This window comes from Labeo rohita, chromosome 19 (genome assembly GCF_022985175.1).
Source record: "Labeo rohita strain BAU-BD-2019 chromosome 19, IGBB_LRoh.1.0, whole genome shotgun sequence".
Taxonomy (NCBI): domain Eukaryota; kingdom Metazoa; phylum Chordata; class Actinopteri; order Cypriniformes; family Cyprinidae; genus Labeo; species Labeo rohita.
Window position 1 is genome coordinate 16207315 of NC_066887.1, and position 15000 is coordinate 16222314.

At 36.1% G+C, this 15000-nt stretch overlaps 1 protein-coding gene across 12 annotated transcripts in view; it reads right to left on the reverse strand.

The window, feature by feature from the left end:
- The window catches only part of adgrb2 (adhesion G protein-coupled receptor B2), a 364163-nt gene that overhangs the window by 116648 nt on the left and 232515 nt on the right, over positions 1 to 15000 (reverse strand). For all 12 annotated transcript variants that reach the window (XR_007829792.1, XM_051136470.1, XM_051136468.1 and 9 more), the window contains 2 exons: positions 13320 to 13422; positions 7838 to 7881 (listed from right to left, as the gene is read on the reverse strand). Coding sequence is in view for 11 of the 12 variants with exons in the window: in XM_051136470.1 (XP_050992427.1) it covers positions 7838 to 7881; positions 13320 to 13422 (147 nt within the window). In the remaining variant the exon portion in view is untranslated. The remainder of the gene's footprint in view (positions 1 to 7837; positions 7882 to 13319; positions 13423 to 15000) is intronic.

Consider the following 15000-nt stretch of genomic DNA (forward strand, 5'->3'; position numbering starts at 1 on the left):
ACAAACCTATTTTTTTACAATAAAAAAAATCTAAAATATTTTATTAATATATAAACACATTCTTTTCTTTTTTGTTCTATAAATTACACTATTACACAATTAAACTACAATTTAGTCATTTTAGGAAAAGTTTTACATGTTAGAACATTTTAATTAGAAAAAGTTTACATATAATAATAATAACAATAATAATAATAATAATAATGCCATCTACCCACCTTTAAGTCATGCCAACCTCATTTTGTATAACAAATAAATATTACATTATAAAAATAGTTTATTTATATATGAACACTGTGGTTCAACACATTTTTTTATTATTAATTTTTATTCAGCAAGGTCACATTAAACTTATTAAAAGTGACAGTAAAGACTTCTACACCATTACACAATATCACTATTTCAAATAATGTATGTTCTTTTAAACTTTCTTTTAATCAAAGAATCTTGAAAGAAGTATCATTTCCACCAAAAAATATTAAACCGCTAAATCAAACAACTGTTTTTAACATTCATATTCAATGAGAAATGTTTTCATTCTGAGGAATGTTTCTTGAGCATCAAATCAGCATATTATAAAAGTTTCTGAAGGATCACGTGACACTGAAGACTGGAGTAATTACTGCTAAAAATTTAGCTTTGCCTCAGAAATAAATATAAAACAGCTATTTTAAAATCTAATATTATTTCACAGTACAGTTTTACAGTTTTTAATTAAATAAATGCAGCCTTGATGAGCATAAAAGACTTATTCAGAAACATTAAAAAAATCTTTCAAAGATATATCTACACTCTCAAAAAGCTGATATAATCTGTCTCCACTTTCTTATAATTGCTTACTGGTGTCAGTCAACCAGGCAGAGCTAATAAATATGACAAACCATGTTAGCCCCTCTAGGCAAATGAGCAAAGACTATTGCTGAACAACATCAATGCCCATAAGCCCCTGTAACATCAACACAAACATCAGCAGCACATGTCCTAACTGCATGCTATTTGATCCTCCACATGCAAACAAATTCCATACAGCTTCACTCAAAACAAATTAACTGGTAAGGAATACAGCACGGACCGATTCTGATAGCCCCCCGCATCCATTCACACATGCCACAGCTGCACGAGCGCACTTCTCCGAAAGCATTACTTAGCCACTGTGCACACATTCATATAGTACATCCATTACGTTATCATAATCAAAAGCAATTTGTTGCTTAGCGCCATGCTTTTTTTTGCCAGCCGTGATTAAAACGGCCCCATGGAGGTTTAGATTTGGTTGGAGGGATTAAATGTGATTTAATGTGATTGTACAAGAGTAAAGCCCAGGCAGTCGTGAGCTCTGGAAGAAAGAAAATAAAACATTAAAAAGGAAACTCTGGTAAGGTCATTCTGTACATAAAAGAGAATTTATGATTACAAGCCATGCACAGTGCAAAGTTCATGCAGACTTAGGCTTTTTTTCCCCCTCGCTGTAAGTTCTCCAGGCTCTCAGAGTTGTTTTTGAAGATTTTGCCCTCAAAAAACTTTTGTGAATGAATAAAGTTGTAATCAAAACTGCTTGCAGAGTCACCAGGAAATGTCCTAAAGACTACTTGAGAATATCTTCAGATTTGACAAACTTCTGGAATAACTCACAGGGGATATTGTTTATCCTCATGCTCTGTTTTGGGTCTCAGAGACCCCAGGACCATTTTTACACCTTAAAAAAATATACTTAACATTGTCAATTTCTTTCAAGATTATATATATATAATAATCTATTATAGTATATAGACTATTTTTTATATACTAAGACTCTCAAACAAACACACAGGGGCCATTCAACAGAATTTCTGCAAACTGTTGTCCCACAACCAAAAAACATATTTAAAAAGCATTTAAGTATTCAAATCTTAGATGTTTGCTAAGATCCTTCTATTATCTATTGAAACCCACAATAATATTTAAAATATAAATAAATTTAATATATATATATAAAATCATAATTTATTGGGTACTTTCAATTAGGAGGTGGCTGTCCCGAATCCTAACCCCTAAATTTCCACCTTTTTCTGCAATTAAGCACACTTTTTTGGGAGTTATTCCATTACATTTAGTTTTTATATGTGTACCACTGTTCAGAACTGTGCTAGCCTACTATGTGCTGATTAGCATCTTTGAGCTAGCTTCAAAAGTATCTAAAATCAAAACAGTCACTATTGAAACATTTGGTGGTGTTTCAGTCATGTTTCATTGTTTCAGTAGTGACAGGGAACACATAATCCTTTATTTGGGGGAACTAAACAAAATTTTGTACAGTTATTTATTTATTTTTTTTATGTTTTAGTGTTTTAGTATTAAAGTTAAAATTCTGCGATGTGATGTGGTCGCTACCAAAGCATTACTGTCACTACTGAAAATGTGCAGTCACTACTGAAAAGGGATGTTTCGTCAAAAATAAAGTATACTGAATTATCAGCTAAGCTGTTGTGATAGTTTTTGGTACGATGTATATTCAAACTAACGAATCTAACTTTGAAATCAGTATGATCAACTTTTTGCCTTTTACAAAGAAAAACTAGATTCAAAATACAACAAATCCCATAAACTACACTTGAAATAGTGTTAAAAATGTATTTGTTGTTGACGCCAATAGCCTCGTCGTCAGAGCGCCGACATATCGGGCATCCCGAGTTCGAATCCCGGCTCATGGACCTTTCCTGATCCCACCCCCTTTTTTCTCTCCCACTTTGCTTCCTGTCCAACTCTATGGTCCTAACTAAATAAAGGCATATATAAACGCCAAAAATAAATCTCTAAAAAAAAAAATTAAAAGTTATTGATTTATCTCTGAAAAAAAAATATTAATAAAATAGCAAAAAAGAATATTTACAATAGAGATGCGCGGATGAGCTCAAATGTCACCCGAATCCACAGCTTCAAATAAATTATCCGCCCACCACCCAAAAATATACTTAATATTTGCGTCATTATTGATTTATCTCATCCATCCTTGACCCACCCGCAAATAATCAGAATGCAATTTTTTATTACCCGACCCACCCGACCCGCGGATTATCCGCAGCGCCCGCGGATATAACCGCCATCCGCGCATCACTAATTTACAATGTAGATGTAATCAGAATCTTAACAGGTCAATATAACTCTTCTAATAAAATTATTACTGTGTTGCGGTAGTGACACATTTGAGGAGAGGTAAAATATTCCAAAAGTTTCTGAAAATACAATATGAGAAATAATTGCATTATACAATGTATAATTACATTTGGATATTATACATTGTATGCATACATTCAATTGTTTGGAAAAAGACACTTTTTTCAAGACGTTTCCAACTCTGACTTTAGACCAATTCTGTATAATGGCCCATATATATATACTGTACCAGTTCTTTGTGGTCCTCGAATCGGATTGGCTGAGAGGAGTGTGATATTCTAGTGATATCGGAACTCCAACTGTTTCAGTAGCTGCGTCTCATTTGGAAGGCTGCATCCTCCGGAGATCGCATTTGAAGGCTGCACATGTCCCCGGAGAGGTCTCATTTAAGAAAAGTAACCGTTACATTCCAAAGTAAAAAAGAAATTATAGTATTTTACACCTCACAAGGAATAATGGTCAATTTTATTATGGTTACTTTTCGTAATTAAGACATCCTTAATGACGTGTGCAGCCTTCAAATGCGGAGGATGCAGCCTTTGAAATGAGACGCAGCTATCGTTCACTGTATCACTCCGCTTGCAGTATTTCTCACAGTGAGTGTCATGGCGGAAGCCCAGATCCATTGTAACTGTATAAATAATACTGTTTTTGTGTCACGGAATGTAGTTTTAAGAGTTTTTTTTAGGCGAGAATGTAATTATTTAGACTGTTAATAAAGATAATAAAGATTATTTGACAATTTCCTTCCATGTTTTTCATAGATGTGAGCTCCAGTATTACTGACCCGAAACCTTTGAACAAAAGTGTATGTTTTATTTATATTTTTAAAACACATACCACAGGCTTTTGAAAAATGTATGGCAATACCACTAAATAGTCTAACTGAATTTCATTACGCCAAAGGAACTTAAAAAACCCATAGAGTCAGTCTGACCTGGGCCCTCATTTATCAACAGTGCATAGAAAAGATTCTATATTTTTGTCCTACGAATGAAATTTAGAATGTGTGTAACTACAAAAAAATCTGTATTTATCAAACATGCGCACATGGTTCTAACGCACAACAGCAAGTAATCATTGTTGATAAATCCCACATGTTCTTAAGCACCATGCTCATTCATGATCATGGTCATTTGCATTCAGAAAGTATACATCCTCATCGAAGTCATGGCAAAAAAAAGCGGTACTGACAGAGAAGCCATTTTGTGCTTTTACTTAAGAAGAAGTCCACTTCCAAAACTACAATTTATAAATAATTTACTCATCCCCTTGTCATCCAAGATGTTCATGTCTTTCTGTCTTCAGTCATAAAGAAATTGTGGTTTTTGAGGAAAGCATTTCAGGATTTTTCTTCATATAATGGACTTCAATTGTGCCCCCGATTTTGAACTTTCGAAAGTTTAAATGCAGCTTCAAAGGGCTCTAAATGATCCCAGCCGAGGAAGAAGGGTTTTATCTAGCGAAACGATCTGTAATTTAAAAAAAAAAAAAAAAGTTGTATACTTTTTAAGCACAAGCTTGCGTAGCACAGGCTCTTGGATGCGTGTCCATGTTCTTGAACGATTCGTTCATTTTGAACAAATCTTTAAAGTGACTCGTGAAGCACGAGTCATCTCGGGGAGTGGTTCGTTTAGTCGCGCATGCGCAACATACTGTACTTGAATTAGTTCACCTGTTCCAAGTCTTCGGGTTTTTCTCATCTTATGGGGCTGTCACGTGATGCTGATTTTGCTCAAATGAACGAAATGTCTCAAAAAAAGATTTGTTCATTTTGCTGAACGAGACTCAAAGGTCCGAGTCAGTAAAATGATCTGAACTTCCCATCACTACTACAAATCACGTCTAAGTTCATCATCTGTGTACTCCGGCTAAAAAAGGTAGAGTCTGGCAAAAAATTCTCCTACAACTTCAGAATTGTACCTTTTTGTTTGTAAAAAGCAGCGTTTGACTTACTTGCACTTTCTTAGTCTTTGTGCGTTCGCTTTGGAAATACTGGGTCTGTAGTTCCGCCTACGTTCCGGATTCAATAGTATGTTGTGAACGCGCATCCCAGAACCTGTGCTACATGAGCTTTTGTGCTTAAAAAGTATACAAATTTTTATTTTTCGAAAAAAATGGTTTAACTAGATAAGACCCTTCTTCCTCTGCTGGGATTGTTTAGAGCCCTTTGAAGCTGCATTTAAACTAAATTTCGGAAGTTCAAAATCACACAATTGAAGTCCATTATATGAAGAAAAATCCCGAAATGCTTTCCTTAAAAAACATAATTTCTTAACAACTGAAGACAGAAAGACATGAACATCTTGGATGACAAGGGGGTGAGTAAATTATTTGTAAATTGTTGTTTAGGAAGAGGACTTTTCCTTTAACACATAAGCGTCTTTAAAAATGCATTCTATGCGCAGCACGCGTTGCCGAACCCTCCAGTAAAACAAGATCACCGATGACACTATAGCTACATTTTAAATTACTTCCTAACTGCACCGCTTACAAATAAATAAATAAATAAATAAATAGATAAATAAATGAATAAATAAATGAATTTCTTAATTGAGAATTTGAAATTAAAGGACACAGCATACACACAGTGGCACTTTCTTTTTATAGTATTGTCATTCTACCAGTAGATTTTCTACGTAAGCATGCTCAGAGTTGTGCTTATATTTACAGACATTCCTACGCATAAGTACAAGTTGGTAGATCCCACATTTAGCGTGAAACTGTTCTTACGCACTCATTACGCACATCTGTGCGTACGCACTGTTGATAAATGAGGGCCCAGAACACGAGGGGTAAAGTGCATGTAAAGACATGCAAATATTAAGAACAATTCTCTGCTGACACACTTCAGCTAATCGTGGAAATTGAACCTGCGTCAGGAAATGATGGTTGCTTTGAACAAATGAATTCACTGAAAAAAGCAGACCGCACAGTTTTTCCTTGATTACGCACAGGCAAAGTGCAATAACTACAGCGAGCTGGAAGCAATTAGAAATCATTCTATTGTGGTACAGGAGACAACAATAAAAGAGAAGGCGAGAGAAAAATGATTGTAATCTTGAAAAGTCTGATGCTGGGAATTGTTTAAATGAACAGATAATTGCATTAGGAAAAGAAAAAAGCAGCGCCAACACAAACGGATCCATATTAAACGCCAAAAAAAAAAAAAAAATACAGTCCAAAAGCCTGCAATTTTCTCAACTATACAGTACAGTATCAATCTCTCCCATCAAGCGTCTGATAATGAATAAAGGGCAATGAATGTTGCTTCAATCCACTGGATGGGCTTTAGGAGTGATTCCACCATGTTTGGGTTTATAATAACGATAAAAATCTCTATATCTCGCCGCCTTTTAATCACACTACCGCATTCATCTCGGAATGATTTGGAATGTAATTTGGTGGGAGAGGTAATCAGGTTTTGCGTTAATTGACTTTGCGGCCTGCAGATAGAAGGGTTTTTCTGCTTCAGTAATTACCGCCCGCCATTCTCCTGTCTACTCAGGTTTGCCTGTTGCCGTGCCGACCACCTCCCGGTGCGTATTAATGATGCGTGAGGTGTGCTGTGCCAGTGGGGAGTTACACAAAAGGAAATACCGGCACAGCCGAGCACGCGGGACACACGAGATTCCAGCGTTACCACAGGTGCTTCACGCACAGGTACATTCTGTCGGCACAGCAGACGCAGCTGTCGTCAAAATCAACAAAGTCTGCAGTGTGGACAGCTTCACTGATGGGCCGTGTCGCACGTCTCAAGGTGTCTGGTTGGTGACCAAAGTTGCAGAAGGTCGAACCTCTTTCACTGATTGGCAGTGAATGACTGTAACTCGCTGTCATTGTGAATGTGTCTTCAGTGTAGACGTGTATCTCCCTGCCTTGCGTCTCTCTTTGTCCTTCTCTCTCTCACCTTATTTGCGATGCTTCAAAAACTCTTTTGTATCACTCCTCCCTGATATAAACAGACTCAGAGCGCAGATGTTTTCCGACGCAAATACAAACAGAGCGTGAACTAGAATACATGCGACACTCTCAAAGCTCCTAAATAAACAGCCACAAAGACGGAACCAAAGCATATCAACAGACAGAATTACGTCATCAAGAGCACACAATGCAGTCAGAATAAGAAAAAAAAAACACACTTTTGTTTGACACATTTGACATTTTCTTGTACATCTGAGCTGAGAGAGTCTCATTACGAGTTTGCCAGTAGGGGGAGTAGTTTTGAGAAGCCAAAAGCACTGTTCACTTCTTAGGGAACAACAGAGTGAAATAGGACACAGCATATAATTTCATAAGCAGAGATCCCTCAGGAAAAGCAACATTGTTTTGATTTTTGAAGACAATGCGGTAATAAAGCTCCTGCCGTGACGGCTGACAGGTTTTTGGATGGGATCGATTCACAAGACAATCAGATCATGAGATTGAAGGCATTGTGTTTCGAAAACTGGGAATTGGGTGTCAAATTCTCACTTTTACGCATGAGGTGAGAAGAATGATGCAAATTTCAGCTCACTAATTCAATTAATGTTGTGTCAAAGACTTCATCACAGGGACTTTTGATTTTTAATGAGTCTGCAAATACAAACACACATGTCAAAATGCTCTTAGCTGGGTTGAATAAATATATGAAATATGTCTGTGACTGTCGTGTGTGTGTGTCAGGAGCGGGTTTGTGACTTACGGGTTTCCGTTTTCCCAGACAACACATTGAGGATCTGTTGTGCCCTGAGAGGAGATAAAAAGACAGAAAAAGTTAGGAATGACTCCAAAATAACATAAAACAATTAGTGTTGCATGGCAGAATAGCAGAAATTAGTAACAACATACACTGCAAGCATTTGCGTCTGTATGAAGGGAAATGAAGTGAGGGAGAACATATGTGAATTTTATTGATTTATTTAACAGCATAATCAAACCAGGTGGCATCTGCAAACAAACAATGCTAGGCATTTATTTGAAACATATGTTTTTAAAGTCTGAAACTGAACCAACTTTTTTTTTTCTAAACAGTGTGTTTGTACCATATCTCTGTCACTTGGTTCAATGATTTGTTCTATAATATAATTATATTCATATATTTTAAGAGTAAATAATTTGTCCATATTTTTGGGGCCACTTTATGTATGCGCTAAATAATACAGTACATATTTCTTACAATTTTTCGTAAATTATTAAACATTAAAATAAACCAAGTATATGTATTTTTATTCATTTTAATTATTAGTATGATTAAAAAGTCAAGGGTCAACATTTATAATAAAATGTTTGTGGCTGCTTTTATTTGATCAAAAAAAAAAAAAAAAAAAAAAAAGTAATATTGCGAAATGTTATTACGATATAAAATAATGATTTCTATTTTAATATACTTTAAACTATAATTTATTCCTGTGATGAAATATGCATTTTCATCAGCCATTACTCCAGTCTTAACTTTCACATGATCCTTCAGAAATCATTCTAATATGCTGATTTATTAATAGAATTACCAATGTTGGAAACAGTTTTTTTTTTTTTTTTTTGAACCGGTGATGCTTTTTTCAGGATTCTTTGATGAAGAAAATGTTCAAAAGAGCAGCATTTATTCAAAATATAAATCTTTTCTAACAATATAAGTCTTTGCTATCACTTGTTTTCTGAAGGATCATGTGGAAAAGCATTATTTTACATTGTAATAACATTTCACAATATTACACTTTTGATGAATTGATAAGCATAAGAAACATCTTTAAAAAACTTTAAAAATCTTACTGATCCCAAACGATACTGTTGGGGTTGGGGGGTACAAGGAAAAAAAAAAAAATTAAAACCCCCACAAAAACACAGAAAATAAAACTTTTTTTTGAGCCCAGAATGTAGACTCTAGGTGAATCTTTATTCAAAAAAAAAAAAAAAAGGCTCATTCTTGATTCATTGATTTGTGAGAGTCTGAAATGATGCCATCACTTCATGCCCACTGCGGGGCTCTAATCAGGGTTCAGTGGTGCATGGCTGAATGAACAGCTCATTATTGATTCATCAGCGAATCAACTGCTATAATTGTCTAATCTGTCTCAGCTCAAGTTATGCCTATTATGTCTTTTTAGCAGGAGGAATCCCACATGGGATCTTATGACCTGAACAATGATCACCTCTGACCTTCAGGGGTACAACAGACTCCCACTAGGCCTGCCAGAATCAGAGGGCAATTATATCTTGTTATATGGTCTCACCGAGGTTGTATACTTCCAATAAAGATGGATTCAGCGTGATACAGACACTAGACAGGATTTTTAAACATTTCATTGCCCCCAAGTGGTTAAGCGAAGCCACATACTGGATTGAATCAAATGACTAAGTCACATTTCAACAGTTGACACAAAGTAAGTGTTTGAATGACAGATGGTTGACACAGTCCGCTCCACAACGGCCCGAGAGTGGCTTTCAGGACAGAACAACAGTCTGATGAGCCCAGAAACACTCACGCAGATGTTCAATCATTGGGATGTGTCTGCTAAGGCAAGTTTTAAGTGTCCAGTATGGACTTGTGCCATTCGATTGGCTTGAATGTACTTATCATCATCACAGACAGACGGCTTTGGTACTCTCATTTATAATAAGGACAAATGACCGGCGCCTTTTTGTCATCGCAGGTGGTAAACAAAACCAACAAAACATGCAATTGAATACATCATTCCAATTTGACACTGACAGCCGGACGCGTTTGGACATCAGTGATCAATAACCGGCGTAGATGCCAGAACGGCTGTGTTAAGACTGATGAATGGGGAGGATCGCCGGCCAATGACACAGCTGGAGTGCACTGCCTCCATTTCCCAGCAGCCTCTGGGGGTCAGGATGGCTCAGGCAGGATGTCTCAGAGCAGCTGTCCACACAGAGAGGACAAGTCCCAACACACAGCCTCGGATCCCATTCCCTAAGTGTCCCAAACATCTGCGGCCGGGGCTCCGCTGGACAATCTGGACACTGACCCTTGCCAAGGTCTCTCGTACGCAGATGGGACTCACCCAGGACCACGGCTGAGCGGGGCACGACCTCGGTACGGCGGACATGTGCATAGAAAACATTCATGAATCACGTCCACTCCCGCATTCCCAAAACTCGCGCCTCTATGGAGGAGATAGCAGGTAAAGGTTGCCATGACGACTAGGGGAACATCACAATGGCAGTGTTCTCTGCGCAGCTGATATCTGCAGTGATGCACAATCCAATCTGCAGGTTTTGCGTTTTGCATAAATCCTTGCGGGTATATTTTTATTACATTTTTTTTCCCACATAAAATATTGAGAGCCTTTATGTGCAGTACTTTATGTCCTGTGTATTTAGGGATTGTTAAAGTTGTTCTATTCATAACAGAGGATTATTAATAGAGGGTCATTCTAACAGAACTGTATTTCTTGCCTGATTATGGTGTTCAAATAGACTCACTGTGCTAGAAGTCTGCGCTCACTACATCTGAGGCAATTCGCCAGCATAAATGAATGTTCATCAAAAAGGAAAATGTGAGAATATATGTGATCCTAGACCACAAAACTAGTCATAAGTAGCATGGGTATATTTGTAGCAATAGCCAAAAATACATTGTATGGGTCAAAATGATCGATGTTTCTTTTATGCCAAAAATCGTTAGGAAATTAAGTAAAGAACATGTTCCATGAAGATATTTTGTAAACTTCCTACCGGAAATATATTTTTGATTAGTAATATGCATTGTTAAGGACTTCATTTGGACAACTTTAAAGGTGATTTTCTCAATATTTAGATTTTTTTTCACCCTCAGATTCCAGATTTTCAAATAGTTCTATCTCGACCAAATATTGTCATATCATCAATGGAAAGCTTATTTATTCAGATGTATAAATCTGGAGCATAAATGTATATATAATGGATGTATAAATCTACTAGTTACATGTAACGGTGTTACGTAAATGTAACTGTAATCCATTACAGTTACTCAGAAAAAAATGTGTAATCAAATTACAGTTACATATGAAATTGTTAATGATTACAAACGGGGGTTATATCTGAATATATATATTTTTTTTATATCTAAATGGGGACATTACATAGACTTCTATTGTTTTTATAGACAGTTATACATTTTCTAACCTAAATCTACCCCTAACACAACTTTCTGCATTTTTACAATTTAAAAAAAAAAGCTTTGTTTACTTTATTTTTATACCAGTTTTACAAATGAGGACATCCCTAAACAGAGGTTTTTGGTCATTTTGTCAGGTTTTGCTCAATTTTGGGTACAAATGTGTTCCTATTTGGGTTTATGTACTGTATATTCTTTGTTTTTTAAGATTAAACGTTTCTCCGAGGCATTGTTAGATGCCAGCGTTTCCTGTCGAAGCTATGCAATGATTTGATTTCAAAAACAGTATCAGAAGTATTAAACTACACATTGTTCTGGTTATAAATCTGTATTTAACCTCAGAACAATCTCTCTAATGTCTGATTTTGCGGTGGCTGTGCTTTAAAATTAAATGATTATAACTTAATTCAAGTGATGAAAGATTTTGAAAGTCTGACTGTAATTAGAGTTGAGTACTACTGTAAGGTTAACCCTGCCTGCTTTAAATGTTTCAAAATGATTAACATTTGAAAACATTCATTAGAAATTCAGAAAAGTAATCATAAAGTAATCAAACTTAGTCAAGTAATTGAAATAGTTTCACTACTTATTACATTTTAAATATGCTAACTGGTAATCTGTAGCCTATTACATTTCCAAAATACTGTAACCTTTCTAACACTGGTTACCTCAATGCTGAAAGGGTTAGTTTAGACAAAAAATGTGGCATGTATTCGCTGAAAATGTGAAATATTAAAAATATAATTTTGGGGTCTTTTTTCTATCCTGCAAGGATGGATTAAACTGATCAAAAGTGACAGTGAACACTTTTAAATTGTTATAGAAATCAGTTCAAATAAATGCTGTTCTTTTAAACTTACTTAACTTATATAAGCAGCACAACTGTTTTCAGTATTGATAATTATAGGATTTTTTTTTAAAGCATCAAATAAGCATATCAGAACAGATATGTGAAGGATCACACTGAAGACTGGAGTAAAGCCTGCTTAAAATTTAGCTTTGCAATCACAGGGATAAATTACATTTTTAAACGTATATAAAATAGAAAACAGTTATTTTAAACTGTATTATTATTATTATTAGACAATATTACTGTTTTTACTGCTTTTTGGTCACATAAATGCAAGGGGTCATAGGATGCACTTTTACATGTTGTTTGAACATAAATGTGTGCTGGCAGTGTGTGTACACAACCACCTTATAATGATAAAAATCCACCCAGGCTTTTTTTTTTAAATCCCCAATAATAATAATCACTTTCTCAGATCAGGCTGATCTGAGATTTCTGGCAGAATGATGTCGTTCTACACAGGCTCCTCCCACAATTATTGATTGACACGGCCACGGTTTTACCACAGATCCAGAACAGTCCGCCATTGTTTTGACGCCTTAACAGGGGTAGACAAGAATGGCTCCTGAGCGATTGAGGTGTACTGTTGTTGGATGTAACAATGAACATAGGAATCGTCATTTACTCCTGACATCTAAGCCGCTGAAGATGCAGAGGATTACTTTTGTTTTTGAAGGGAATGCATCCCCCAATCTACCTTAAATGTGTCTATGTTTGCGCAAATCATTTGTGATCCAGCTTCACCTACAGAACAAGTGACTATGAGGGGTTTTTTTTAGAGAATCTTTGCAAACCTTAGCAAGTTTCGCAGTTAAATGCGGCTAAAGTTTACAGTTTCTCAGAGAAAGGCTCATCACCCCATTAGCATTCATCAGCTCATTAGCATTTAAAGGGACATGCACCAAAATGGGTCGCTGTGAACAGAGCTGATTTTGACAAGGTAAAAATGGTGTTGTTTTACACTACCGCTGACAAATTTGAAGTATGTTATAGACTTTTCATTAAGACCCTAAGGAATCATATCAACGGGCATCTGATGACCCCGAAGTTTTGAATGGTAGTGTATAAAAAATAAAAGTGCTTCGGCTAGTCACCCAAAGGATATAGTTAAGAAAAGGTACATCATAAATATACTGTGATGTAATATGCATATTACAGTTGGGGCATTTAATATTAAAGCCTGTTAAAATATAAATAAAAGTATAAGGTACTTACATTGAGCAAAGGGGCAAGTTCTACTGACACCAAGGGCTCGGTGGGCTTGGGTAAAGGACGTACCGTCACTGTCAGAATCTTCGAGCTGATCACAAATGGATCTCTGGGAGGAAGGAACACAGAGCAAGTTAGATCCAAACCTGACTCCATATCACATCTACCAATAGGTATCAAGGCTGGGCAACATTCAAAATTTAAGACCTGGGACCCTTCACGACTGAATTGGCCACAGCACACAGAATGTTCAACTGGAACTTGAAAATACATAAATTAAATACAAAACTCAACTGGCAGCCTTTAATATATTAGTTAGAATTATAATGTACACTTACAGCAGTTAATTTATTTAAATTTCATTCCATTTTAATTGTACTTCCTTAAGGTCGGAATACAGTCCCGCACACCTAATTCAAATTTAATTCAATTGAATTCTAAATGGTGCACAACCCTGGCAGGTAATCCATGACAGAGCATGATACAATGGCTGAGTGCCACCATTTGTATTTTAAAACAAAGAGCTATTTTGGACTATCCTGCACTAAGCAAATCCATCTATTTTTAGTGTGCATGCGGGTATGTGTGTTATGGAGATAGCTAAAACTTGTGTATCCGTGGGAGTTGGGTCACAGGGAGTTACATTCTGTCACAAACAAATCGGGCAGGTTAGCTCCCCCTGGGGCAGCGGGAGCAAAGATGTGTGCTCTGCGCAGAAAATTAATGAGACACAAAGCAAAAGCAGACCAAAAACAAACAAATAGCCTTGATCCCATACATATTCAACGAGCCCCGTCACAATCAACCACACTGAGGAGCAATGACCTGGATACCCACGCTTCTTCCCTGGCTCACAATAGAAAGAGACAGAAGCAAACACAAGCAGCGGTTGTCGGCAGGCTGTTGTGTTCCTCGTCAGGGTTGAGGGCTCTGACATGCTCAGTGAGTTTGGACAGTGAACTACAGACCCCAGCAGGGCTTGAGCAGGAGAAGAGACGTCTCTACATGCCCCCCAGTGTCAGCTGCACGAATCAGCCTAATTACGCTTATCTCCTCTCTCTCAATACAGACAGGCTCTCAGTAGTGGCTACACTGAGGGCAAAGGCAACACAGTTACACGGAATATCTAAAAATGTAGTCTCACGGTTGTCCTAACTGTGCACGGCGTGGTTATTTTCCATAAGTGCTCTTTATGGCCACACTCAAAATGCAAATGATGCGTGACATTGTAAATATGAACAAGTTGTATGTTGAAACTGTCCTTGTAAAAGAGAGGTACTATACGACAAAACTAAAGTATCTTGCTGTAATATTTTCAGTTCTACTTTTGTTTAAATCAAATATGTATGTGTGTATATATATATGTGTGTGTGTATATTTATATATATATATATATATATATATATATACACACAGACACATATATATACAGTATATATATATGTATATATACATTGTGCATTCCAGTTAATCTTAATCAAACTTAATCAAACAGTTGAGTTATTTTGACTAATACAATAAAACACAAGAAATGAGTTTTTGCAAATAAACTCTTCATATGTATATAATATAAATATTAAATAATATATATATAATATGTATATAATAATAATAATTACTTAAAAATACAACTAATGCAGGATAACATAATAAAAATAAACTCTTAATGACCTATATAATGATTTTT